Source organism: Podarcis liolepis (assembly GCF_965112155.1).
Source record: "Podarcis liolepis genome assembly, chromosome: 18".
NCBI lineage: Eukaryota > Metazoa > Chordata > Lepidosauria > Squamata > Lacertidae > Podarcis > Podarcis liolepis.
In genome coordinates this window covers 9,480,456-9,505,480 of record NC_139572.1, presented here as the reverse complement: position 1 = coordinate 9,505,480, position 25,025 = coordinate 9,480,456, and the positions used below count along the sequence as shown (strand labels likewise).

Below are 25,025 nucleotides of genomic sequence, written 5' to 3'. Positions count from 1 at the left end.
CTTATTTTCCAAATGAAGGACTGACTGTGATGGATTCTCAGTTCAACATCTGGCTAGTTCAGAGGGCAACCTTGGGCCTGGTTAAGAGCTTTGAGAACTTAAAAGAAGAAAAGTCACTTGATCCAAAGACCTATCTATTCGCCTATTCCAACCTCTTTTTCGTAATGGTGACTCAGACCGTTCATAACATGGGGATATTCTTCCCAACTCTGAGCAGGGCAGTGGGGAAAGCCAAGACAAGCGACAACAATTCACTATAATGTTGTTCACTGCTCCTGCTCAGGCTGCACAGAAAATGCATTTTAGTTGCTGAAATTCATTCTGATCGTGCAGATAAAATATATTGGAGATAATTCTACAGGAGGGGGTGTTGGTGTTTGAAAACAGTGCAGATCCAGGGATACCTAGATGGGGAAGATGTCAGGCGCAATTGTGGCTCCCAGGCATCTTCACTTGGCAGATAAAAAGGTAAAGGGACCCCTGACCGTTAGGTCCAGTCGTGGCCGACTCTGGGGTTGCGGTGCTCATCTCGCTTTATTGGCCGAGGGAGCCGGCGTACAGCTTCCGGGTCATTTGGCCAGCATGACTAAGCCGCTTCTGGCAAACCAGAGCAGCGCACGGAAACGCCGTTTACCTTCCCGCCATTTATCTACTTGCACTATTTATCTACTTGCACTTTGATGTGCTTTCAAACTGCTAGGTTGGCAGGAGCTGGGACCAAGCGGGAGCTCACTCCGTCACAGGGATTTGAACCGCCGACCTTCTGATCAGCAAGCCGTAAGCTCTGTGGTTTAACCCACAGCGCCACCCGCGCCCTTAGCAGAGAGTCAGGTGCAAAATGTGCCTTGTGGCTGGCTAATTTTGAACACTGATTGAAAGTCCTGTTTGAGGACTTCCCTTAGGGCAGCAGTTCTCAACCAGTGGGTCCCCAGACGTTGTTGGACTACAACTCCCATCATCCCTGAGCTCTGGCCTTGGGATGATGGGAGTTGTAGTCCAACAACATCTGGGGACCCACAATTGAGAGCCGCTGCCTTAGGAGCCCCTGCTTGGCTGCTGAGGGGACAGGACGCTGGAACAAGGGGCCACCCAGCTGCAGGGCTCTTCTTCTGGAACCTCCAGGTCTAGCGGCAGTCTAACTTGATTCCTAGGTTCTTAGGGGCATTTGGCCACTGTGGGAACAGGATACTGGACTAGATGGCCACCCTTTGGCCTGTTCCAGCCAACCCCTTGAGACGGAGGGGACATAATCTTGATTGGTGGGGGAGGCATTGCGCCCCCCTTAATATCTGCCCCCTGCTTCGTGGTGAGTTGGCAGAGCTGATGCCATCTGGCTCCTGTCAATACGCCTCCATTGGCTTAGGGTACAAGGCGTTTAACCGGTTTACCTTCCCACTGCCAACAGGAGGAATTGTTGTCGCCCCCTCCCTCGAATACAGACGTCGAATACAGCAATGTAGGCGGTGCTCTGAGATGTTGTTGTGCCTTGTGCTTCACACCCTCGCTTTCAGGGCCTGGGAGAAGGGTCGAGGAAAGGAGCCCTTTGCGCATGCTCATTGGGCAGGAGTGCACTGGTGTTTCGGAAACCAAGCTTCCAGCTGAAGGTGACAGCGGAGGCTTGTCGGTGGTAGCCCCGAACGAGCATATAAAATTCCTTGTACATTCCGTGCAGACTTTGGGCTAGAGGTGAAGGCAAAGGTACCCCTGACCATTAGGCCCAGTCGCGGACGACTCTGGGGTTGCATGTTCATCTCGCTCTGTAGGCCGAGGGAGCTGGCGTTTGTCCACAGACAGTTTTTCCAGGTCATGTGGCCAGCATGACTAAGCCACTTCTGGTGAACCAGAGCAGCACACAGAAACGCTGTTTACCTTCCCGCTGGAGCGGTACCTATTTATCTATTTGCACCTTGATGTCCTTTTGAACTGCCAGGTTGGCAGGAGCAGGGACCGAGCGACGGGAGCTCACCCCGTTGCGGGGATTTGAACCGCCGACCTTCTGATCGGCAAGTCCTAGGCTCTGTGGTTTAATCCACAGCGCCACCTGCGTCCTATCTATCTATCTATCTATCTATCTATCTATCTATCTATCTATCATCATTTATCATTCCCCACCCATCTGACTTGGTTTCCCTAGCCACTCTGGGTGGCAGACAGCATATACAAAAATTAAAACAAATAATTGTACATTAAAAACCTCCCTATATAGGGCTGCCTTCATAGGTTTTCTGCAGGTTGTACAGTTTCTTTTCCCCTTGACTTTCGATGGGAGGGTGTCCTCATCAGTTCTATGCAGCTGTGATTTCCACAAATGTCCCTTGCCATTTTAAAAGGGGGGGGGGCAGGGAAGTGTGCAAGGCTTTGAAACTCAGCGTCTATCATTATCTAACTGCATCGCTCTGCCGTTTCAGCAAAAAACACACGCATTCTTCCAGTCCACATTCCCAAGAGGGAGAAGCGCAGACAGACAGCGCATCTGCTTTGCGTGCACAAAGTCCCATAGTTCAATTCCTGGCTTCTCCAGATGAGGTCGGGAGGAGGCGCCCTGCATGGAAACTCTGGAGGGCAGCTGCCGGCCAGTGCAGACGATACTGAGCTTAGTGGGCCAATGAAGGGTCTGACTAAGCTAAGGTGTAAGGCAGCATCCCATGTCCCTAAAGAAATGGGATTGGAGGGGGAACTGCGCCCACTGAGCCTAAAGCTTGCCGATCAGAAGGTCGGCGGTTCGAATCCCCTGATGGTCAGACAGACAGACAGACAGACATATATAGAGAAATAAATATAATTCCTTGCATAAATATAATGCATTGCAGGGGGTGGACTTGATGACCCTTGGGGTCCCTTCCAACTCTACAGTTCTGTGATCCTATGATGCTACTCAAGGTAGACCCATTGCAATTATTATTATTAAATTTTCTACATTGCCCTTTATCAGTAGGTCTCAGGGCGGTTTGCAACATAAAATTACAATTAAAAAAACACACCACAAACTGCATAATAAAAATAAGACCCCCCCATAATGTCCCCTCCCACAACAAATATAAAAGGACATCGGATGCCAACCGGCCAAAGGCCTGGCTGGAAATGAATGTTTGCCTGGCGCCTAAAGGTGTACAGTGGTACCTCTGGTTATGAACTTAATTCCTTCTGGAGGTCCGTTCTTAAGCTGAAACCGTTCGTAACCAGAGGTAAAGGTAAAGGGACCCCTGACCGTTAGGTCCAGTCGTGGCCAACTCTGGGGTTGCGGCGCTCATCTCTCTTTACTGGCCGAGGGAGCCGGCGTACAGCTTCCGGGTCATGTGGCCAGCAGGACTAAGCCGCTTCTGGCGAACCAGAGCAGCGCATGGAAACGCCGTTTACCTTCCCGCAGCAGAGGTACCTATTTATCTACTTGCACTTTGACGTGCTTTCGAACTGCCAGGTTGGCAGGAGCTGGGACCGAGCAACGGGAGCTCACTCCGTCGCAGGGATTTGAACCTCCGACCTTCTGATTGGCAAGTCCTAGGCTCTGTGGTTTAACCCACAGTGCCACCTGCGAGGTACCACTGTATAATGAAGGCACCAGCCGAACCTTCCTGGGGAGAGCATCCCACTGCTGGGGAGTTGTAAGTTGGTCGTAGCCCATGAGAACAGCCCTGAAGCAGCTAGATCAAGCCACAGGTGTGTGTGTGTGGGGGGGGGGGAGTCATAGAATCACAGAATTGTAGATTTGAGAGGATCCCTGAGGATCATCCAGCTAGTCCTTATGGTTTTGCATAAACAGCTAATTTAATTGAGGGCACCGCCTTAGACCCTTAATCCATCTAGCTCAGTTTTGTCTACACTGGGAGCAGCTCTCCAGGATTTCAGACTTGGGAGGTGGGATATCTCTCAGCCCCACCTGAAGATGCCCCCTGGGGACTGAGCTGCAAGAAAAGAGAGTATAATTGAAGAAGAGTCATCCTGGATCGGGCCCATCTTGTCCAAGGTCCTCTCCTTACAGTGGCCACAGTGCTAGAAATTAGCCAGGCGCCAGGAGATTTCCCCCTGTAACCCTGGAGTGATGCTGCTGCTGCTGCTGCTGCCAGTCAGTGTGGACATTACTGGCACAGCATCAGGCAAACATCTCGTGCTGCTATCCACCGGTGAGTGGGGTGGTTTTCTCGTGTAAGGAAAGATTCCTAAAAGGTAGGGATACGCATCTACTGAATAAATCAAGATATATCAAAACCGACGTGCCAAGACAGCCCAGTTTTGTTGGAGGGGTTCCTGCTTCTTTTGCTGAGTGGGGCCCTGGACATCTGCCCAAAAATCTTCCCCTGCCATATGCACACAGCAGCTGTTTATGCAGTCCTCTATCTCTCCCTTTCCTTCCCCCTCTCTTTCTCTCTCTCTCCAGTCTGTGGAATGCAAGAGGAGGCAGGGCTCTGTGGTGGGGCAAGAGCGATGTACCCAACAAAATATCGGCCGGGGTGGAGGTGGGTGAGGGGGTGGGTGCACATAGCTGGCGTGAGTTTTCACAAAGAAGGGAAGAAAACATTCTCCCCTCCTGCGGTTTTCCAGATAGTGGCATTCAGAAGCTTTTCTGCCTCCGAGTCTGACTGTGGAGACACAGAGGCAGACCAACAAACAAACGTGTTTGCGTTAGGGGATGCCCTGAAGTAGAGGACCTTATGCATTATATCTTGTGCTGCCCCTTATACAGTCATACCTCGGGTTACAGCTGCTTCAGGTTGCGTTTTTTCGGGTTACGCCGACCCTGGAGTTGCGGCGCTCATCTTGCTTTACTGGCCAAGGGAGCCGGCGTACAGCTTCCGGGTCATGTGGCCAGCAGGACTAAACCGCTTCTGGTGAACCGAACCAGAGCAGCGCACGGAAATGCCGTTTACCTTCCCGCCGGAGCAGTACCTATTTATCTACTTGGACTTCGTGCTTTTGAACTGCTAGTTTGGCAGGAGCAGGGACTGAGCAACGGGAGCTCACCCTGTCACGGGGATTCGAACCACTGACCTTCTGATCGGCAAGCCCTAGGCTCTGTGGTTTAACCCACAGCGCCACCCGCGTCCCCGGAGACTACCTTACGCTGCATTTAAAACCAAAATTGCATTTGGGTAGAAACTGTTTCTCAGGGAGCTAGTCCTGGTCTTTATAACCCTGTACCTTCTTCCAGAAGGCAGAAGCTGAAAGAGATCATTTCCGGGGAGCGCACTATCCTGCGCTATCTCTGCAGCTTTCTTATGGCACCTGGAAGCATAGATTTGATCTAAGGTGGGAAGAGTGCGCCCAATTATTCTCTCCGCAGTCTTTACAACCCTGGACAGCATTGGTTTTTCCCCTGTGGGTGTGTTGCACACTAGTTACAAGCACTATTCCTTGTTCGATATGGATGGTGTTCAGAGAGCCATAATATCTCAGGAGTTGGCCTTTTTTGTGTGTGGGGGTGTGTGTGGCTTTTGTCATTTGGGTGCTTGGAGGTGTGTGAGTTTCTCAGGGTGGAAATACCCAGGGGGGTTCCAAAGTAGGTGGTAATTCCCCATGGGGGGGCAGTTAGTCTAGGCGGGGTGCTAAAAAGTAAGGTGGCAGCAGGGGAGGGGGGCGTTCGTGTAAAGGACTGTGTGAAAAGCTGGCATCACTGGATCAATTTCATCAGTTTTGTTGAATTAATTAAACTTAAGTTTCAGTTGGATTTTGAGTAAGTGGGCAACTAATTGCCACTGCTTTGAATGTTTTTCTTTCTATGATTCTGTATGTATGCTTTAGTTGATATGATGATGATGATGGTAATAATAATAGTAATAATAATAATAATAACAATAATTTATTTATTTATACCCCGCCCATCTGGCTGGGTTTCCCCAGCCACTCTGGCCGGCTTCCAACTGAATATTAAAAACAGTACAGCGTCAGACATTAAAAACCTTCCTAAACAGGGCCGCCTTCAGTTGACTTTAAAAAGTAAAATAGTTGTTTATTGCCTTGACATCTGCTGGGAGGGCGTTGCACAGGACAGGCGCCACCACCGAGAAGGCCCTCTGCCTGGTTCCCTGTAACCTCACTTCTCGCAGCGAGATTCCTTCATTGCAGACAGTGGACCTTCAGGGTCCTTCCCAACACTACAAGCCGATGATTATTTTTCTTGGTGGGTCGTGCAAACTGCAATAATAATAATAATAATAATAATAATAATAATAATAATAATAATTTATTTATTATTTATACCCTACCCATCTGGCTGGGTATCCCCAGCCACTCTGGGCAGCTTCCAACAAAATATTAAAATACAATACTCTATCAAACACTTAAGTGTTTTAAATTTGTTGTTGTCCTGAGCCCGGTTTTTGAACTGGGAAGGGCGGGGTACAAATAAAAATTTATTATTATTATTATAGTCTGAATATTTTTTTTATTGGGCACTGCTGGGGATGAGTTTGTGGAACCAAGGTGGCAGGGCCGCCCCAAAAAAGTTTGGGCGTCAGTGATATGCGCTGTCTCATCCCTCACTCAACAAACAGAACACCCCTCTGTTCTTTTGTGGGTGCCATTCTCCGCCTTTCCTTCTCAACCACTCGCTCTCTCTCTCTCTTCTTTCCAAGCCGAAGTCCCGTTATATAAAATCCAGGCACGCTCAGCTTGAATTAGGTCAAGAGGAACTCTGCACGCCCCTCCTCACTTCTGTTCTCCTTGTAAAGATTCAAGCGATGGGGAAGGGATGTGAGCTTTTAGAGGGGGGGGGTGTTTGTGCGTCCCTCGTTGCCCATAATTTGAATGCATCCCTCTTGGCAGCTGAGCTTGCCCCTGGCTGAAAGGGGAGAGGCCAGCTTCCTTTCCCAGAAGGATTACTCCCTTGGCCTCTTCCTAAAAGCTTTTAATCCTGCCTCTCTTTCTCTTTCTTTTAATTTGAAGGTGCAATTTTGCAAACAGGAAACATAAAAGGTTTTTCAGGCAATTCATTAGGTTCCACCCACTGTTTGTCGTATTCAGAGTTCCGGCTGAAGCTCAAAAATTATCTTCAGTTTGCATAATAATAATAATAATAATAATAATAATAATAATAATAATTAATTTATATCCCACCCTCCCCAGCCGAAGCCGGGCTCAGAGCGGCTAACAACAACAACAATTATTATTATTATTAATATTCATTTTATTTCTATACCTCATTTTTAAGATAGGGAAAGGCTCTGCGGCAGAACAGCTGCTTTGCATGCAGAAGATTCAGTCTCCCCTGGCATCTCAGAAAGACCCTTGTTTTGAAATGCTGCTGCTGCTGCCAGTCCGTGTGGACAGCACTGACCTAGAAGGCCGCTTCCTATCTAAACGGGTCATTGCTTTGCTTTTAAAGGGCAGGGCTGCAGCTCAGCTGAAGAGTGTCAGCTTTGCATGCCAAAGGTCCCACGTCTCCTCTCCCGAAGGCATCTCTAGGTAGGTCTGGGAGAGCTGCTGCCAGTCAGTGTGGACAATACAAAGCTAGATGGAGCCCTAACCTGGAGAGAAAACAGCAAAGACCCGATGAAGAGATCACAGCAGAGGTTATATTTTCTGAGAATCCTCCGGAAAAACAATCTCTCAAAGGACCTGAGAGATCAAAATGCTTGATGGCATTTTACCATTGTACTGTAGAGAGTGTATTGGCTTATGGTCTGTGTGTGTGTGGTTTGGGAGCTGCACGGTCAGGGAAAAACAATGCTCTCCAGGGTTGTAAAGACTGCGGAGAGAATACAGTGGTACCTCGGGTTACATACGCTTCATTTTACATACGCTTACAGACTCAATCAACCCAGAAATATTGCTTCAGGTTAAGAACTTTGCTTCAGGATAAGAACAGAAATTGTGCTCCGGAGGCACAGCGGCAGCAGGAGGCCCCATTAGCTAAAGTGGTGCTTCAGGTTAAGAACAGTTTCAAGTTAAGTACAGACCACCGGAACGAATTAAGTACTTAACCCGAGGTACCACTGTAATTGGGTGCACTCTTCCCACCTTGGATCAAATCTACGTTTCCAGGTGCCATACGAAAGCTGCAGAGATAGCGCAGGACAGTGCGCACCCCGGAAATGATCTCTTTCAGCTTCTGCCTTCTGGAAGAAGGTACAGGGTTATAAAGACTAGGACCAGCCGTCTGAGAAACAGTTTCTACCCAAGTGCAGTGTAAGGAGTCTCTATGGGAGTATACTGTATTTAAAAATGGGGTATCAGAGTTTTTAGGGGGCTAACCAGGCTGGGGTAGCTGGGATAGCAGGCTTTTATGTCGATTTTTCAATTTCGTTGTTCTGTATGGGACAATGACAATAAAGATTATTGTATCGTATGGCCTGACTCAGTGTAAGGCAATATACCTGCGTTGTACAGAAAGAGCTAGATATATGGGTTAATGGAAATAGAACCTGGAGGCAGCTGTTTTGAAGAAGGGCACATTCATCGGCCTATGGAAGGTTCCGGTGTTAGAAATTAGCCAGGTGCCAGGCGCGTTTTGCAACTGGTGCGGGCCCCTGCAGAGATTCCTGGATGCCAGGTGGGCGGCTGCCATCTCCACCTGGCTGCCCTCCAGCTCCCCCTGGAGGCTGGAATGCTGCCTGGGATGACGTGACGGTCAGCTCCCCCTGCAGCTTGCAACCGGTGCCCTCAGCATCCCTGCATTCACTCGCATTCTGGGAAACAGCCAGGACCTCCGGTGCATTCACACTCTGGGCTGGGATGACTGGCAGATGGGCTTTTTTCAAAGCATTCCACATCTCACGTGCACTGGCCTTGCCAGCCAGGGTGATTAACTCTTCAGGAGCTACTGAGAGCAAAATTATCCCCATGGCTCTTGAATCCTGTGCCTTCCACTCATCTGTCACAGGAGCTGGGGGGTTCTCAGAAACGGTATTCCACACTCCAAGCCTTCTCATCTGGCCCTCACAGTACCTTGCCCAGGTCTGATAGTTGTGGCCATTTAGCTTTAGTGGACACGGAGCAGCTTCTGAGAATTGGAAAAACTCCATTGCAGCTTTTCCTTTGAGCCGAAGAGCTTATCAGTTGCATTTATCTCCCATCTTTTGCTCCAAGGAGTCCATGGTCCACCCCCTCCTCAATTAATCCCACAACGACCCTGTGTGGTGGGCCAGGAGACTGTGACTGTGACTCCAAGGTCGCCCAGTGAGTTCCATGACTAAGTGGGGACTCGAACTCTGATCTCCCAGCTCCTCGTCTGACACTCTAACCACTACACCACCCTGCCTTCCTAGAGCCCTCCTGCTATGGGGCAGCTCTATAAATTAAGTAGGTAAATCAGTGGGGGGGGGGGCAAATGTCCCTGAGAGAAGGATCTGAAATATTTTCCTAGAAGCCTGAATTTGTTTAATTCTGGAATGTTTTATTTGATGTTTTAATGGGTTGAAAACCGCTTTGAGGTTTCTTCTTTAAAAGAGAAAGTGGTATAGAAATGAAAAATAATGATGATAATAACAAATTGCATCATTAAAAAAAAGAGGCGCCTAGACATCTTAACCTAGATTTAAGGTGCCAATTGGCGATGAGATTATATATCTTGCGTTTCTAACACTTGGAGACTCCCCCAATTTCTGCCTCGGTTTTTGTCCTGCTCCAAACTCGGACTCCACTTTGCATAAGAATGTTCCGGAACCTGTTTGGAACCTCGGAACTGCCTGCGCATGCGAGCGCCGCCATGTTCCAAGGTATTGTCTGGGACAGAGGGACCCCTCAGAATTAGTCGCATTTGAAAGAGGGGAAAGAGAGAGAGAAAAGGAGAGCGGAGAGGTTTGCCGCCTCGGCTTTTGACAAAGCCTCTTTTGGAACAGATTTGGAATAAGTTCCCCTCCTCTGCGCCATGCCTGCAATTTGGCCACCGCCAACGCTTTCCCTGCCAAAGAAACGGGTCCCATTGGGAAAAGAGCCATTCATGGCCAGTTTCCTAGGAGACCACAGAACGCACCTCAGAGATGGCCACATCCTGCACCCGCACCTGAGAACTGAGTGCAGAAGGTAGTCTTCGTCAGCCGCGTACAACCTCAAGAAATAGACACAGACCCTAAAAAAAACAAAAACGTTCACCTCTCTTGTGGCACATTGTTAGGCTGCGGAACTCCCTCCCACCAACCTAGGTAAAGGTAAAGGGACCCCTGACCACTAGGTCCAGTCGTGGCCGACTCTGGGGTTGCGGCGCTCATCTCGCTTTATTGGCCGAGGGAGCCGGCGTACAGCTTCCGGGTCGTGTGGCCAGCATGACTAAGCCGCTTCTGGCGAACCAGAGCAGCGCACGGAAACGCCGTTTACCTTCCCGCCGGAGCGGTACCTCTTTATCTACTTGCACTTTGATGTGCTTTCGAACTGCTAGGTTGGGAGGAGCAGGGACCGAGCAACGGGAGCTCACCCCGCTGCGGGGATTCGAACCTTCGACCTTCTAATCAGCAAGTCCTAGGCTCTGTGGTTTAACCCACAGCGCCACTTGCGTCCCTCCCACCAACCTAGATGTCTTTAAAAGGGGATTCACACAAGAGGAGGCTATCAATGATTACTAGCCAGGATGGAAACCACAGGAGAACGTTGCTCTTGTGCCCGGACCCGGCTTGTGGGTTTCCCAATAGAGGCATCTGGTTGGCCACTGTGAGAACAGAATGATGGTTTCGATGGGATTGCGCTAGAAGTCAGTCTCTTCCTGCTTTCTTATCGAACCTCCAGGTCTAGCGGCAGTCTATCTCGGCTCCAAGGAATTCTGGGATATTTGGCCATTGTGAGAACAGGGTGTTGACTCTGGTGGCCCCTGATCCAGCCGGCTGTTCTTACATTTCTCTGTGTTTCTCTTGCTTTCCTCCCTCTGGAACCTGCAGTCAAGGAGTGGTGTCTGTATTTTTTGCTTCGATTCTTTTGTGTGTGTGTGTCTTTTGATAAGCGGAAGCAGAAACGGTTCCTGCAGGCCAAAGCCTGCAATTTTGCTGTCCGCCTTTTCCCCATGTTTCACCCAAATCCATCCTTACTGGGTGGGTGGTGGAAAAGAGGGGAGACAGTGGTGGCTTATGTAACACGGCTCCTTCTGGACTCAGAAGCAATGTTATGCAACCGGCTCTTAGTTATTTGAGTCGCTCAGATGGTGGTACCCGACTCCACCTTGGTTGCCATGGTGACCAGCATCTCTCTCTCTCTCTCTTTCTGTGCAATGTGTTTTCTTTCAACAAAGGTCCCCTGCATTTCTTCATCTTTCAGTCTTATTTTCTGCTCCGTGGAAGAAGAAGCCCTTGACACAGAAGGGTCGATAGCAGCACGCTGTAATTGGCAGCCATTTCCCCAGCTCCTCAACACGCAAATCGCTCCCTCCCTAAGTGACTCGTGGATTTGCAAGGATGGGAGATGGGGGCAGGGAGTCAGTCCTTTTGCAGATTTTGAACTAAAGGTTAATCTGGCGTGGGAGTATTGGGTAGGCCTTGTTTGATGGCTTCAGCGCTGCTTTTGGACCAAGGGCCACATTGCCCTGGTAGAAATCCATTGGGGGCCACGTTCCAGCAGTGGAGGGGAGTATTGGGAAGTGGTTGGTTGTGGGGTAAATTTGATTTAGTTCACACTGAAAGGTGGATCTATCCAATCTGAACTTTCCGAAGTGATACGAGGACAGAAAGTCATGTTTTGAAATTCACACATAATTCAATTTTGTGATGTAAGCTTCTCCAGCCAGCCAGTTGATGCAAAAAAATGCCTGTATTGTGGGAAATGGTGCATAAAACGCATATCAGTGCAAAAAATATCAAAAACGTGCAGTACGTAGAGGAAAACTGCTTGCAAAAATGTGTTCATTAGAATAAATTCGTACTTAAATGCTGATTTGAATTTTCACGAGGATTTGAAAGAGAGGTTCGGGTTTGCTGGAGAAAATGTGGAGGAATGAAGACTGAATAAATGAGAAACTGAGGCCATATCCACACCTTGCATTTAAAGCTGTATAATTCCACTTTAAACAGATATGGCGTTTCCCAAATAATTATGGGAACTGCAATTTGTTAAGAAGGGTGCTGAGAGTTGTCCAATTCCCTCCAGAGAGCTGTAATTCCCAGAGTGGTATAATCATAAATTCTTCTTCATAGGGAAACCTGAGAATTGTAGTTCTGTTAGAGATGAGCGCCGCAACCTGAGTCGGCCACGACTGGACCTAATGGTCAGGGGCCCCTTTACCTTTTAGGGACGCGGGTGGTGCTGTGGGTTAAACCACAGAGCCTAGGATTTGCTAATCAGAAGGTCAGCGGTTCGAATCCCCGCGACGGGGTGAGCTCCCGTTGCTCGGTCCCTGCTCCTGCCCACCTAGCAGTTCAAAAGCACGTCAAAGTGCAAGTAGATAAATAAGTACCACTCCGACGGGAAGGTAAACGGCATTTCCATGCGCTGCTCTGGTTTGCCAGAAGCGGCTTAGTCATGCTGGCCACATGACCCGGAAGCTGTACTCCGGCTCCCTCGGCCAATAAAACGAGATGAGCGCTGCAACCCCAGAGTTGTCCGTGACTGGACCTAATGGTCAGGGGTCACTTTACCTTTTAGAGGAATAGAGTATCAACTCTCAGCTCCCATAACAAACAACAGCTCTGAAAATTCTTTGGAGGAAGCCCTGAGTGTTTAAAGAAATGTCCTCTGGTGTGAATGTGTCCCGAGAGAACCAAAACCAGCAGATCCTTGTGTTCCTGGATTGTGCATGAGAAAGGCAGAAGAGCGCCACTGGGGCGATAAGTTGGCAATGTGGGTTTTCCCCCCTGTGGGGCATATTGCCTGGCTTTTTCCAGTGTATCTGGTGCTTGTGAGATGGGGAAGTCCGGAGCATTCTGTTCCCCCTCCGCCCTTCTCCCTCCTCTGCTCAGCTCCGCTCGGCTTGCTTCTAATCATGTTGACTCTAATTAGTTAATTAAATAAGGAGGTCTCCTAGAAGTCTGGCCTCCCTACCATGTTTTGATGGGGGCCACTGGGGCTGTGTTCTCGCCACAGTTTGGCAAGGATCCCATGTCCACTCGATGATTAGCCAGTTTTTCCTACCAGGGGGTGGGGGGGGACACCATTTTCTGGGAATGTTTTATATGGGGGAGGGAGAGAATGGGTTGAATGCTTGGTTGGTTGGCATCCATCTCTCCCCCAAGAGACAACGGAGTACCGTATTTTTCGCTCTATAAGATGCACCACACCATAAGACGCACCTAGTTTTTGGAGGAGGAAGGCAAGAAGAAAAATATTCTGAATCCCAGAAGCCAGAACAGCAAGAGGGATCGCTGCGCAGAGAAAGCAGCAATCCCTCTTGCTGTTCTGGCTTCTGGGATAGCTGCGCAGCCTGCATTCGCTCCATAAGACGCACACACATTTCCCTTTACTTTTTAGGAGGGGAAAAGTGCGTCTTATAGAGCGAAAAATACGGTGCATCTCCGGAGGGGAAGTCAAACTTCTGCATTTGCAGTACCAAAGTGACCTCCCTTGGGCCCAAGCCTGGCCAGTGTGTCTGGAGGTGTCATCGCTGAGGGGGGGGGGGTGACAAAATGCCGGGCGGCACTCACCGCGGGGCCTGCACCCAAGCCACCGCAAATCCTCCCTCCTTAAGTGACTTGTGGGTTTGCAAGGATGGGAGATGGGGGCAGGGGTCACTCCTTCTGCAGATTTTGAACTAAAAGGTTAATCTGGCGTAGGAGCATTGGGTAGGCCTTGTTTGATGGCTTCCGCTTTGCTTTTGGAGCGAGGGCCACATTGCCCTGGTGGAAACCCATTGGGGGCCACATTCCAGCAGAAGTGGTTGGGTTGTGGGGCAAATTTGATTTGGTTCGCACCGAACGGTGGATCTGTCCAATTTGAACTTTCTGAAATGGTACGAGAACGGAAAGTCATGTTTTGAAATTGACACAGAATTCAATTTTGCGATGTCTCTCCTGGGAGAGACGCGGTGGCTTGGGCGTGTGCAGGCTCCCCACTGCCCAAACGGTCCACCCGCTGCCTCCCCCCCAGCGGTAAGGCGGCTGAGTGGGAGGAGGAAGGCCCCTTCCTCCGCTGCTGACAACAAGACCCCCCTCTTGGCCTGGCAGATGTGGCCCAAAGGATACCAAAGCAAGATGTTTGGCACCAGCTGGGCTGCAGGAGTTGCTAGAAGGAGGCAGTCAAGGCGCCACCCAACCGCCTTAGGGACTCCGTTCCGGATTTGTGTAATAATAATAACAATTAATAATAATTTATACCCCGCCCATCTGGCTGGGCTTCCCCAGCCACCCTGGGCGGCTTCCAAAAGAATATTAAAATACTATAATACATCAAACATTAAAGGTTCCCGAAACAAGGCTGCCTTCAGATGTCCTCTAAAAGCCTGGTAGTTGTTCTCTTTGACATCTGGTGGGAGGGTGTTCCACAGGGAAGGCGCCACTACCGAGAAGGCCCTCTGCCTGGTTCCCTGTGACTTGGCTTCTCGCAGTGAGGGAACTGCCAGAAGGCCCTCGGAGCTGGACCTCAGTGTCCGGGCAGAACGATGGGGATGGAGACGCTCCTTCAGGTATACTGGACCGAGGCCGTTTAGGGCTTTAAAGGTCAGCACCAACACTTTGAATTGTGCTCGGAAATGTACTGGGAGCCAATGTAGGTCTTTCAAGACCGGTGTTATGTGGTCTCTGCGGCTGCTCCCAGTCACCAGTCTAGCTGCCACATTCTGGATTAGTTGTAGTTTCCGGGTCACCTTCAAAGGTAGCCCCACGTAGAGCGCATTGCAGTAGTCTAAGCAAGAGATAACCACAACATGCACCACTCTGGCAAGACAGTCTGCAGGCAGATAGGGTCTCAGCCTGCGTACCAGATGGAGCTGGTAAACAGCTGCCCTGGACACAGATTTGACCTGTGCCTCCATGGACAGCTGCGAGTCCAGAGTGACTCCCAGGCTGCGCACCTGGTCCTTCAGGGGCACAGTTACCCCATTCAGGATCAGGGCGTCCTCCACACCTGCTGCCTCCTGTCCCACAAAAACAGTACTTCTGTCTTGTCAGGATTCAACCTCAATCTGTTAGCCGCCATCCAACCTCCAACCGCCTCCAGACACTCAGGGTTTGCTCTGAGTGTAGGGTTTGCTCCTGAGCCTTTTCCCACAAGGCGGTTTAGGGCCAGAGTTTTCCTTCTTCTAGATGGGCTCCCTTCCCAGGCGGATGAGCCCCACCTGCCCCTCACTTCCCTTTATGGGCAGAAACCGCCTTCTTGACCATTGGGCCCACTCTTGGCCTTCTTGGTGGTGGCACCCGCCCTGTGGAACACCCTCCCACCAGATGTCAAAGAGAAGAACAACTACCAGACTTTTAGAAGACAACCGAAGGCAGCCCTGTTTAGGGAAGCTTTTAATGTTTAACAGACCACTGTATTTTGTTGGAAGCTGCACAGAGTGGCAGGGGAAACCCAGCCAGATGGGCGGGGTATAAATAAAAAATTATTATTATTATTATTATTATTATTATTATTATTATTATTATTATTATTATTAGTCTCATCTGCTCCATCTGCCAGAGTGGGTCTTCACATGCCGGGGAAGCCCCTAACTCACTGAGGGTTTGAGACCCATCAACTCCCCTCGCCTGATTTAGCTGGCCAGTCGAAGTCGTTTTTCTTTTCCCGATCTAGCAGAATAATTTTTGTGTGAAATAAATAAAAAGATAAGTACAGTGGTACCTTGGGTTACATACGCTTCAGGTTACATATGCTTCAGGTTACATACGCTTCAGGTTATAGACTCCGCTAACCCAGAAATAGTGCTTCAGGTTAAGAACTTTGCTTCAGGATGAGAACAGAAATCATGCTCCAGCGGCGCAGCGGCAGCAGGAGGCCCCATTAGCTAAAGTGGCGCTTCAGGTTAAGAACAGTTTCAGGTTAAGAACAGGCCTCCGGAACGAATTAAGTACCGTATTTTTCGCTCTGTAGGACGCACCAGACCACAAGATGCACCTAGTTTTTGGAGGAGGAAAAAAAATATTCTGAATCTCAGAAGCCAGAACAGCAAGAGGGATCGCTGTGCAGTGAAAGCAGCAATCCCTCTTGCTGTTCTGGCTTCTGGGATAGCTGCGCAGCCTGCATTCGCTCCATAAGACGCGCACACATTTCCCCTTACTTTTTAGGAGGAAAAAAGTGAGTCTTATAAAGCAAAAAATACGGTACTTAAGCCGAGGTACCATTGTAAATAAACTTTCTAAAATGAATAGCAGATTACAGGTAATTTAGGCAACATATCCTTCTGTCAAGGGCTTCCCCGTCTTCTCCAAGTTTCCCTCCCAGCCTTAGGATTCCCCCACCCCAAAGATTTGGGGTTTCCTGCTCCTCTCTTGTTCTGTGGGGAGAGAGATGCCCCTTCTCTTATCCGCAGGAGCTGAAGTTTGGAGAATTCTCCTAAGAGCATTCTGTGTGTTGTGAGAGAGATTTAGAATTTTAAGTTTTCTTCGTGCTTTCCTTTAATTTATTTAAGAGGCATTTTGCCATCTGCCCAGGAGATTTGGCACGTGAGTTTTATTTTAGTGTTGTATATACTTTCAATATTTTTTTGCTTTGATCTGAGTTAAGTACTGTTTGACGTGACCTTGTGTGGCTTCCGCGCCGTATAAAGCTTTTGTGATGGTCCGATGACTTGTATACAAATGGATCTGTTCTTATCTGAGGTTTTTTTAAAAGTGCATTTGGACTGATGGTTTGTGTTCTTTATGGTTTCTGTGCAATTTGTTTTCTTTCAACAAAAGTCCCCTGCATTGGCTTTATTTTAAATTTTTTTTAATCTCTCGTCGTTAGGAGCCCAAGAAGCTCTGGTGTTCTGACAGTTTATAATAAACATAATCCGCCAGGCTCCCTCTAAAAGCAGACTCGTGGATGGAGACAGGATTGGCACCAGGGATAAACAGGAATGGGGCCGTATCGGCACGCACACCATGTTTGAAGCATTAAGTAGTGCAAGTTTTGAAGTACAGGCAGTCTGGTGTAGTGGGTAGAGCGCTGGACTGGGAGAGATCAGGGTTCAAATCTTCCCACTCAGCCCTGAAGCTTGCAGGTAGAGGGTAGGGTTTGTTACTGTCTCTCAGCCGAACTTTCTCACAGGGTTGTGGGAGGGCAAGGAGAACTATGTGCCTTGCAACCGTAAGCTACTTGGAGGAAAGGTGCAAATGGAATAAATCATAATTTAAGAAGCCAAGGGAGTAAAACAACAGCAGACACCGGATCTGAGCGCAATCCGTTCAGAAAAGAAAACTGAGAAGTGGAATGGAATGTTCCTGCAAGGTTAGCTGGCAGCTGGACCAAGAACATTCCTGTTACAAAATTGGTATTGTTATAATGAGGAATATAATATTGGAATGATATTGCCATACAGTGGTGCCCCGCAAGACGAATGCCTGGCAAGATGGAAAACTCGCTAGACGAAAGAGTTTTCCGTTTTGGAGGTGCTTCGCAAAACGAATTTTCTATGGGCTTGCTTCGCAAAATGACAATGTCTTGCGAGTTCCTGCTGTTTTTTCCCCCTTCCCCCCCCTTTTCTAAGCCGCTAAGCCACTTATCAGCTGATCTGATCAGCAGATAAGCCGCTAATAGCTGCTAATAGCGCTAATCCGTCAATGGGCTTGCTTCGCAAGACGAAAAAACCGCTAGACGAAGAGAATCACAGAACGGATTCTTTTCGTCTTGCAAGGCACCACTGTACAGTCATACCTCATGTTACGTCCGCTTCATGTTACGTTCTTTCAGGTTACATTCCACGGCGACCCGGAAGTGCCAGAATAATAATAATAATAATTTATTTATATCCCGCCCTCCCCAGCCGAAGCCGGGCTTAGAACAGCTAACAACAGTAAAATGATACAACATTCTAAAATCATTTCATTATAAAATCAGTTCAAATCAGATTAATGGCAACCATTGGGCTAGAGGTCTGTGAAGATTGCCAAAGGAGGGGGTCAGGCTGTGCCTTGACCAAAGGCCTGGTGGAACAGCTCTGTCTTGCAGGCCCTGCGGAAAGATGTCAAGTCCTGCAGGGCCCTAGTCTCTTGGGACAGAGCGAAAGGGTTACTTCTGGGTTTCGCTGCTCACGCATGAGCGCAAAATGACGTCACGCGCATGCGCAGGAGTGGCGAATTGCAACCCGCGCGTGCGCAGACGCGCCGCTGCAGGTTGCGCTCTTTTCATGTTGCGAATGGGCCTCCAGAACGGATCACGTTCACAACCAGAGGTACCACTTTGAGTGTCTGTAAACATATATGAACACTCCTGTTACACACACACACACATACACATGCACACATATCTGAACTGCAGCAAAATTTTGCAGCGCGCTGTCGTGTCCTAACGACAAACGCTGTTGGTTCAGAGCCCACCATCAATTTGAAAGCAAAACGGAACACCCTCCCTGCAAAAAAAAACAAACCCACAGTAGTTTTTACATATTAATTTATTTACTTCAGCTTTATTTACTGTGGGGAGGGAAGAGGGGGTCCCCTAGGAACTCTCAGGAGTCTTCTAAGTAATTATTGTTTCCCCAATTATTTGGGCGGGGAGGGGGGAGAAGATATGATTGTTGTGGTATCAAAGTGCTTTCAATGTGTGGGGAGAACGTGCTCCATGTCTTTTCATCTGTAGCACAGAAATCGGGGACCCGGGGATCATGACACTGGCCTGCCTTGCAGGGTTGTTGAGAGGAATTCTCTTTCAGGGAACCCACGTTGACCCCATGACCCCAAAGAGTCTCACGCACTATTGTGTCACCCCCCCAACTCTCGATGCAGGAATCACGATGTTCACCAGCATCACGGACGGGCTTCTGTGTTGCCTGATGGGCAAGACCCCCAACGCTGTGGGTCCCCTGGAGAGTGTCGAGTCCAGCGACGGGTTTAGTTTCGTGGAGGTGAAGCCCGGCCGGGTCCTGCGGGTCAAGCACCTGGCCCCCGCCCGCCCACCGGGGGCCGAGGACGCGCCCCAGACGGCGGGCGTCGTGCGCTGCAAGCGCCGCATCACCGTTTACCGCAACGGCCAGATGGTCATCGAGAACCTGGGCGACGCCGTCCGCGCCGACATCCTCCACTGCCAGAACGGCTCCGAAGCCAACGGCACGATGGAGCTGGAGGTCTCGGACGCTGCCAGCGCGGCCACCCTCTCGGCCAACCCCCCCGGTCCCGGCCCTGCCAAGCGCCGCCGGCGGAAGCCGAAGAAAGTGGTCAACGTCGACTGCACCAAGTTCATCACCAGCTGCAAGGGCACCCACGGCGACGTGGTCCTTTTCTTCATCCACGGCGTGGGGGGCTCTCTGGACATCTGGAAGGAGCAGCTGGACTTCTTTGCCAAGCTGGGCTACGAGGTGGTGGCCCCCGACCTGGCCGGACACGGGTGCAGTTCGGCCCCCCAAATCGCCGCCGCCTACACTTTTTACGCCCTGGCGGAAGACATGCGGGCCGTCTTCAAGCGCTACGCTCGGAAGAGGAACATCCTCATCGGGCACTCCTATGGGTAAGGGCAAGGGGAGGGTCCCCAACCCTGTTTACTCCATTCCGTTGAATGCTGGTTTTATTGGAGCGGGCCGGGAGTGTGTGTGTGTGTGTGTTGATTTCTAAAGCTTATTCTAATCTTCCTCGCAAGGTTGTTCTGGGGATCAAATGAGCAGGGAGGGGAGAGCCATTTCTGAGCTTCACCGCACCCCGCACACTCCATTTCACTTTGCCCCGTGTTCCATCAAATGTTGGTTTTGCTGTAGGGGATTTCTGCAGCTTATTCCAGAACTGGAGGCCATCCCCTGAGAGCAGGGAGAATTTAGCTTAGGTATATTTTGAAGGGAGCAGTAGGTTGGAGCGTATGAACTGAAAGAAAAGGAACGTATCACTGAAACCGTTGTTTAAATTGTAAACATAAGGGAAAGAAAGGAGACGGAGATTGGGAAATGCAAGCGAGGAAATGCTGTCTTGGCAGCGCAGTGATAAAAAGGCTGAGAAAAATCAGAAGAGCCCATCTAATGCTGTATGGTGTTTTTAATATTCGATTGGGAGCCGCCCAGAGTGGCTGGGGAAACCCAGCCAGAGGGGTGGGGTATAAATAATGAATTATTATATTAATGCAGCCTCTTGCCCCCACAGGGGCCAGAAAGATGCCCTCAAAGCGAAGCCCCCAAGCAGCATTCAGGCACAAGGCCTCTCTCCCCCCCTCCATTATGGCCTCTGAACGTGGAGGCAGAGCCAAGGGTAGAAATATTCAATGTACATGGATGTGTCCTCTCCCAAGTTCAGACACAAATTCACAGGTACACTGCAAGTGACCTGAATGAAGCTCATGGACCTTTGGTAGTCTGCAGACCACAGTTTATATCATCATCATTTTCATCCCAGGAAGCCAGGTATAGGGGCACCTTCTGTTATTCCCCCCACTCAGGAACGTGAAGGTAGACTGCTCTTGAAAATGGAGGCTCTTTCAACGCACGTGAATAGCAGCTGTTGGCAAGGGCGTTCCACAGGGCGGGCGCCACTACCGAGAAGGCCCTTTGCCTGGTTCCCTATAACCTCACTTCTCGCAGTGAGGGAACCGCCAGAAGGCCCTCGGCGCTGGACCTCAGTGTCCGGGTAGAATGATGGGGGTGGAGACACTTCTTCAGGTATACTGGACCGAGGCCGATTAGGGCTTTCAAGGTCAGCACCAACTCTCTGAATTGTACTCAGAAATGTACTGGGAGCCAATGTAGGTCTTATATATGGTCTTATATATGGTGTTATATGATCTTGGCGGCCGCTCCCAGTCACCAGCCTGGCTGCCGCATTCTGGATTAATTGCAGTTTCCAGATCACCTTCAAAGGTAGCCCCATGTAGAATGAATTGCAGTAGTCCAAGCGAGAGATAACCAGAGCATGCACCACTCTGGCGAGACAGTCCACGGGCAGGTAGGGTCTCAGCCTGCGTACCAGGTGGAGCTGGTAGACAGCTGCCCTGGACATAGAATTGACCTTCGCCTCCATGGACAGCTGTGAGTCCAAAATGACTCCCAGGCTGCACACCTGGTCCTTCAGGGGCCCAGTTATCCCATTCAGGACCAGGGAGTCCTCCACACCTGCCCGCCTCCTGTCCCCCCAAAACAATACTTCTGTCTTGTCAGGATTCAACCTCAATCTGTTAGCCACCATCCATCCTCCAACCGCCTCCAGGCACTCACACAGGACCTTCACCGCCTTCACTGGTTCTGATTTGAAAGAGACGTAGAGCTGGGTATCATCCGCATACTGATGAACACCCAGCCCAAACCTCCTGATGATCTCTCCCAGCGGCTGCATGTAGATGTTGAAAAGCATGGGGGAGAGGACAGAGCCCTGAGGCACCCCACAAGTGAGAGCCCAGGGGACTGAACACTCATCCCCCCCCTCCAACTTATTGCACCCTCCAACTTGCCTGCTTGCTTCTTCCCACAGAGTCTCCTTCTGCACCTTCCTGGCGCACGAATACCCGGATCTGGTCCACAAGGTGATAATGATCAATGGTGGCGGCCCCACGGCCTTGGAACCCAGTCTCTGCTCCATCTTCAACATGCCCACGTGCGTCCTGCGCTGCCTCTCCCCCTGCCTGGCTTGGAGCTTCCTCAAGTGAGTAGCCATCTTCCTTTGCAGGGGTCTCTGCGGGTCCCCAAGACAAAATGCCAGTCAACACCGATCTACCACTGCGTTCTTACTCAGGATAGCAGGAGATGAAATACCACAAGACAGGAAAGAAATGGTTCTTTTATGCAACTGCAGCAGCCCGGTTATTCCTTGCAAAGAACTGGAAAGGGAATTAAAGGTAAAGGGATCCCTGACCATTAGGTCCAGTCGTGGCAGACTCTGGGGTTGCGGCGCTCATCTCGCTTTATTGGCCGAGGGAGCCGGCATCCAGCTTCTGGGTCATGTGGCCAGCATGACTGAGCCGCTTCTGGCAAACCAGAGCAGCGCACGGAAACACCGTTCACCTTCCCGCTGGAGCGGTACCTATTTATCTACTTGCACTTTGACATGCTTTCAAACTGCTAGGTTGGCAGGAGCAGGGACCGAGCAACGGGAGCTCACCCCGTCGTGGGGATTTGAACCTCCGACCTTCTGATTGGCAAGTCCTAGGCTCTGTGGTTTAACCCACAGCGCCACCCGCGTCCCGGAAAGGAAATTACATACCCACAAAAGAGGACTGGCTATATAAATTTACAGAATTTATAGAACTGGCAAAATTAACTGCGGCAATAAGATATCAAACACATCAGAAATTAAGGTCACAATGGTTGTGGTTTGAAGAGTATATGAGTAAACACTGCTCTAAAGATAGCATGTTGATATGTTTAGACTAAGGTCATAAAGCTGTCTTGATAATATAATAGTATATTATAAGAAATAATGTAGTGGTACATGATTTGCAATGTAAATAAGAACTTGAATGAAAAAATGACAAGCACTGGTGGAGGGAATTCACAAAGGTGTATTCCACCTATTTTATTTACTTCTTAACTTTTTTCTTTCGTTTTTCTTCTTTTCCTTTTTGTTGTTGTTATTATGATATTATGGTTGTAAGTGTATGTGTATTAATGTTTGTATGAATGTCTAATCAAATTAATTAATTAATTAATTAATTAAAAAAGACCTGTCACTCTGCATTCCACAGCTCCTGAGCATGATCTATCCTTACCGGGCTGTTGAAGTGTGTGGGTGTAGCTTTTATTTTTAAAGTAATTTCCTTTTGTGTCATGTCTTTTTTATAGTCTAAGCCCTGGGTTTGCTTATTTCCTTCTCCCTCCCAGAGTATATGCCTTTTGTGCCGTGTCTTTGTATATTGCCTTCATTCCTTTTCTTTCTTTCCCTGATTTCTCAGCTGCCCCGGGAGCCTGGCGACAAATCCTCCCAAGTATTAAACGAATAAATAAATAAACGAATAAATATCCGTGCTGAATTAACCCTGCCCGCTTGGCTCTGCTTGCAGGGCTGGCTTTGCCCGCCAAGGCGCCAAGGAGAAGCAGCTGCTGAAGGAAGGGAACGCCTTCAACGTCTCCTCCTTCGTCCTAAGAGCCATGATGAGCGGCCAATACTGGCCGGAGGGGGATGAGGTCTACCATGCGGAGCTGACCGTGCCCGTCCTCCTCGTTCACGGCATGCACGACAAATTTGTCCCTGTGGAAGAGGACCAGCGGATGGCCGAGGTAACGCTTTTGCACACATGCCCTGAATCCCTGTGAAATCCCACTCCATTTAAAAACGATGCCTTATGAGGAACGGCTAAGGGAGCTGGGCATGTTTAGCCTGGAGAAGAGGAGGTTAAGGGGTGATATGATAGCCATGTTCCAATATATAAAAGGAGGTCCCATAGAGGAGGGAGAAAGGTTGTTTTCTGCTGCTCCAGAGAAGCGGACACGGAGCAATGGATCCAAACTACAAGAAAGAAGAGTCCACCTAAACATTAGGAAGAACTTCCTGACAGTAAGAGCTGTTTGACAGTGGAATTTGCTGCCAAGGAGTGTGGTGGAGTCTCCTACTTTGGAGGTCTTTAAGCAGAGGCTTGACAACCATATGTCAGGAGTGCTCTGATGGTGTTTCCTGCTTGGCAGGGGGTTGGACTCGATGGCCCTGGTGGTCTCTTCCAACTCTAGGATTCTATGATTCTATGAAAATTAATATGCAAAAGTTTAAAAGGCACAAGTAGGTAGGATAATAATATATCAAGGATGGAATAACAAATAAAGTGAATAACCCAACAATAACAACAATAATAGTAGGTAAAGAAGATCACACACGGGTGGAGGGGAGGGAGGTGAAGGGGTTAATTGAAATTGTTAAAGATTGGCGTAATATTTAAGAGATTTAAATTTTTATAAAGATTCTATAAGGAAAGCAGAAAGCCGCAAGAAATATCAAGTAAAGGTATCGGAGAGGAGATCAGTGTAAATGAAAACATGAGACTTGTGTTTTCTTACATATGATTTTATTTTGGAGTTGTCTGCTTATTTTGGAGTTGTTTGTTGTAAAGAATGTCTATTATGTGAATAAAATAAAATAAATACAGTGGCGCCCCGCAAGACGAATGCCTTGCAAGACGGAAAACTCGCTAGACGAAAGAGTTTTCCGTTTTGGAGGTGCTTCGCAAAACGAATTTCCTATGGGCTTGCTTCGCAAGACGACAATGTCTTGCGAGTTCCTGCTGGTTTCCCCCCCCTTTTTTCTAAGCCGCTTATCAGCTGATCCGATCAGCAGATAAGCTGCTAAAAGCCGCTAATAGCGCTAATCCGCTAATTCGTCAATGGGCTTGCTTCGCAAGACGAAAAAACCGCTAGACGAAGAGAATCACAGAATGGATTCTTTTCGTCTTGCGAGGCACCACTGTAAATAAATGGGGGGGCGGAATGAAAAGAAAGAAAGAAATCCCACTCCAATCCCCTGCCTTTCTCCAGAGAAACGGGATAATGTTTTCTGGTGTGCCTCAGTGCACTTGAGTGCTGTTCAATTCTATGGTTATATGCCCAGAAACAGGGAACTCCAGGAGGGTCATAAGAACCTGAAATTTGCACCAGCTGGGGCCTAAGGCAAGATGTTTAACAGAGGGGCGTATGCCAGTTCTGCATAAATTGGCAAAACTACGCAGAACTGGCAAAACTGACACACAAACTACATGACAAGGATAACTGTGATTTTAAAGATGAATGGGAACCCTTTACAAAGTATTTAAAGGAACAACAACAAAATGAACTGGACTCCTTGGCAGGTTTTGAATAAACATTCACAAACTTCTTATTGATAACATCTAGATAGATAAATTAAGTTTTGTAACATGCAGTTTTGTAACGTGCAGGGGAAAATGGGGAGGGGGATTTAAGGATGATATGTTTTTTGATAAAATGTTATGTTGAAATTACTAATAAAAATACTTTTTTTCTAAAAAAAAAAGGGAAAATAACAAGGGGGCTGGGAGATTCTTCACACTGCGGTTTAGCAAACTGCTGGGTGTAGTTCCTCCCCTCCTTTAAAAGCTTGGGGTGGGGCTTGGGGAAAGAGTCGAGGGCCCTTTGGTGGGGACAGGTGAGGGGCGCGTGAGGTGTAAAAGGGCAGGTGGGGTGGGGAGCAAATGGGTAG

The 25,025-nt window shown here is 49.0% G+C and overlaps 1 protein-coding gene across 4 annotated transcripts in view; it reads left to right on the top strand.

Annotated features, from left to right (window-relative positions):
- Positions 1 to 25,025, top strand: part of ABHD8 (abhydrolase domain containing 8) — a 44,579-nt gene that overhangs the window by 15,815 nt on the left and 3,739 nt on the right. For 2 of the 4 annotated variants that reach the window (XM_083483993.1, XM_083483994.1), the window contains exons 2-4: positions 18,705 to 19,422; positions 21,360 to 21,530; positions 22,885 to 23,101. In XM_083483993.1, coding sequence (XP_083340119.1) covers positions 18,705 to 19,422; positions 21,360 to 21,530; positions 22,885 to 23,101 — 1,106 coding nt within the window. Of the gene's footprint in view, positions 1 to 9,717; positions 10,083 to 18,704; positions 19,423 to 21,359; positions 21,531 to 22,884; positions 23,102 to 25,025 lie in introns of those variants that run through there. The other 2 variants (XM_083483996.1, XM_083483995.1) reach the window with 2 other exon arrangements.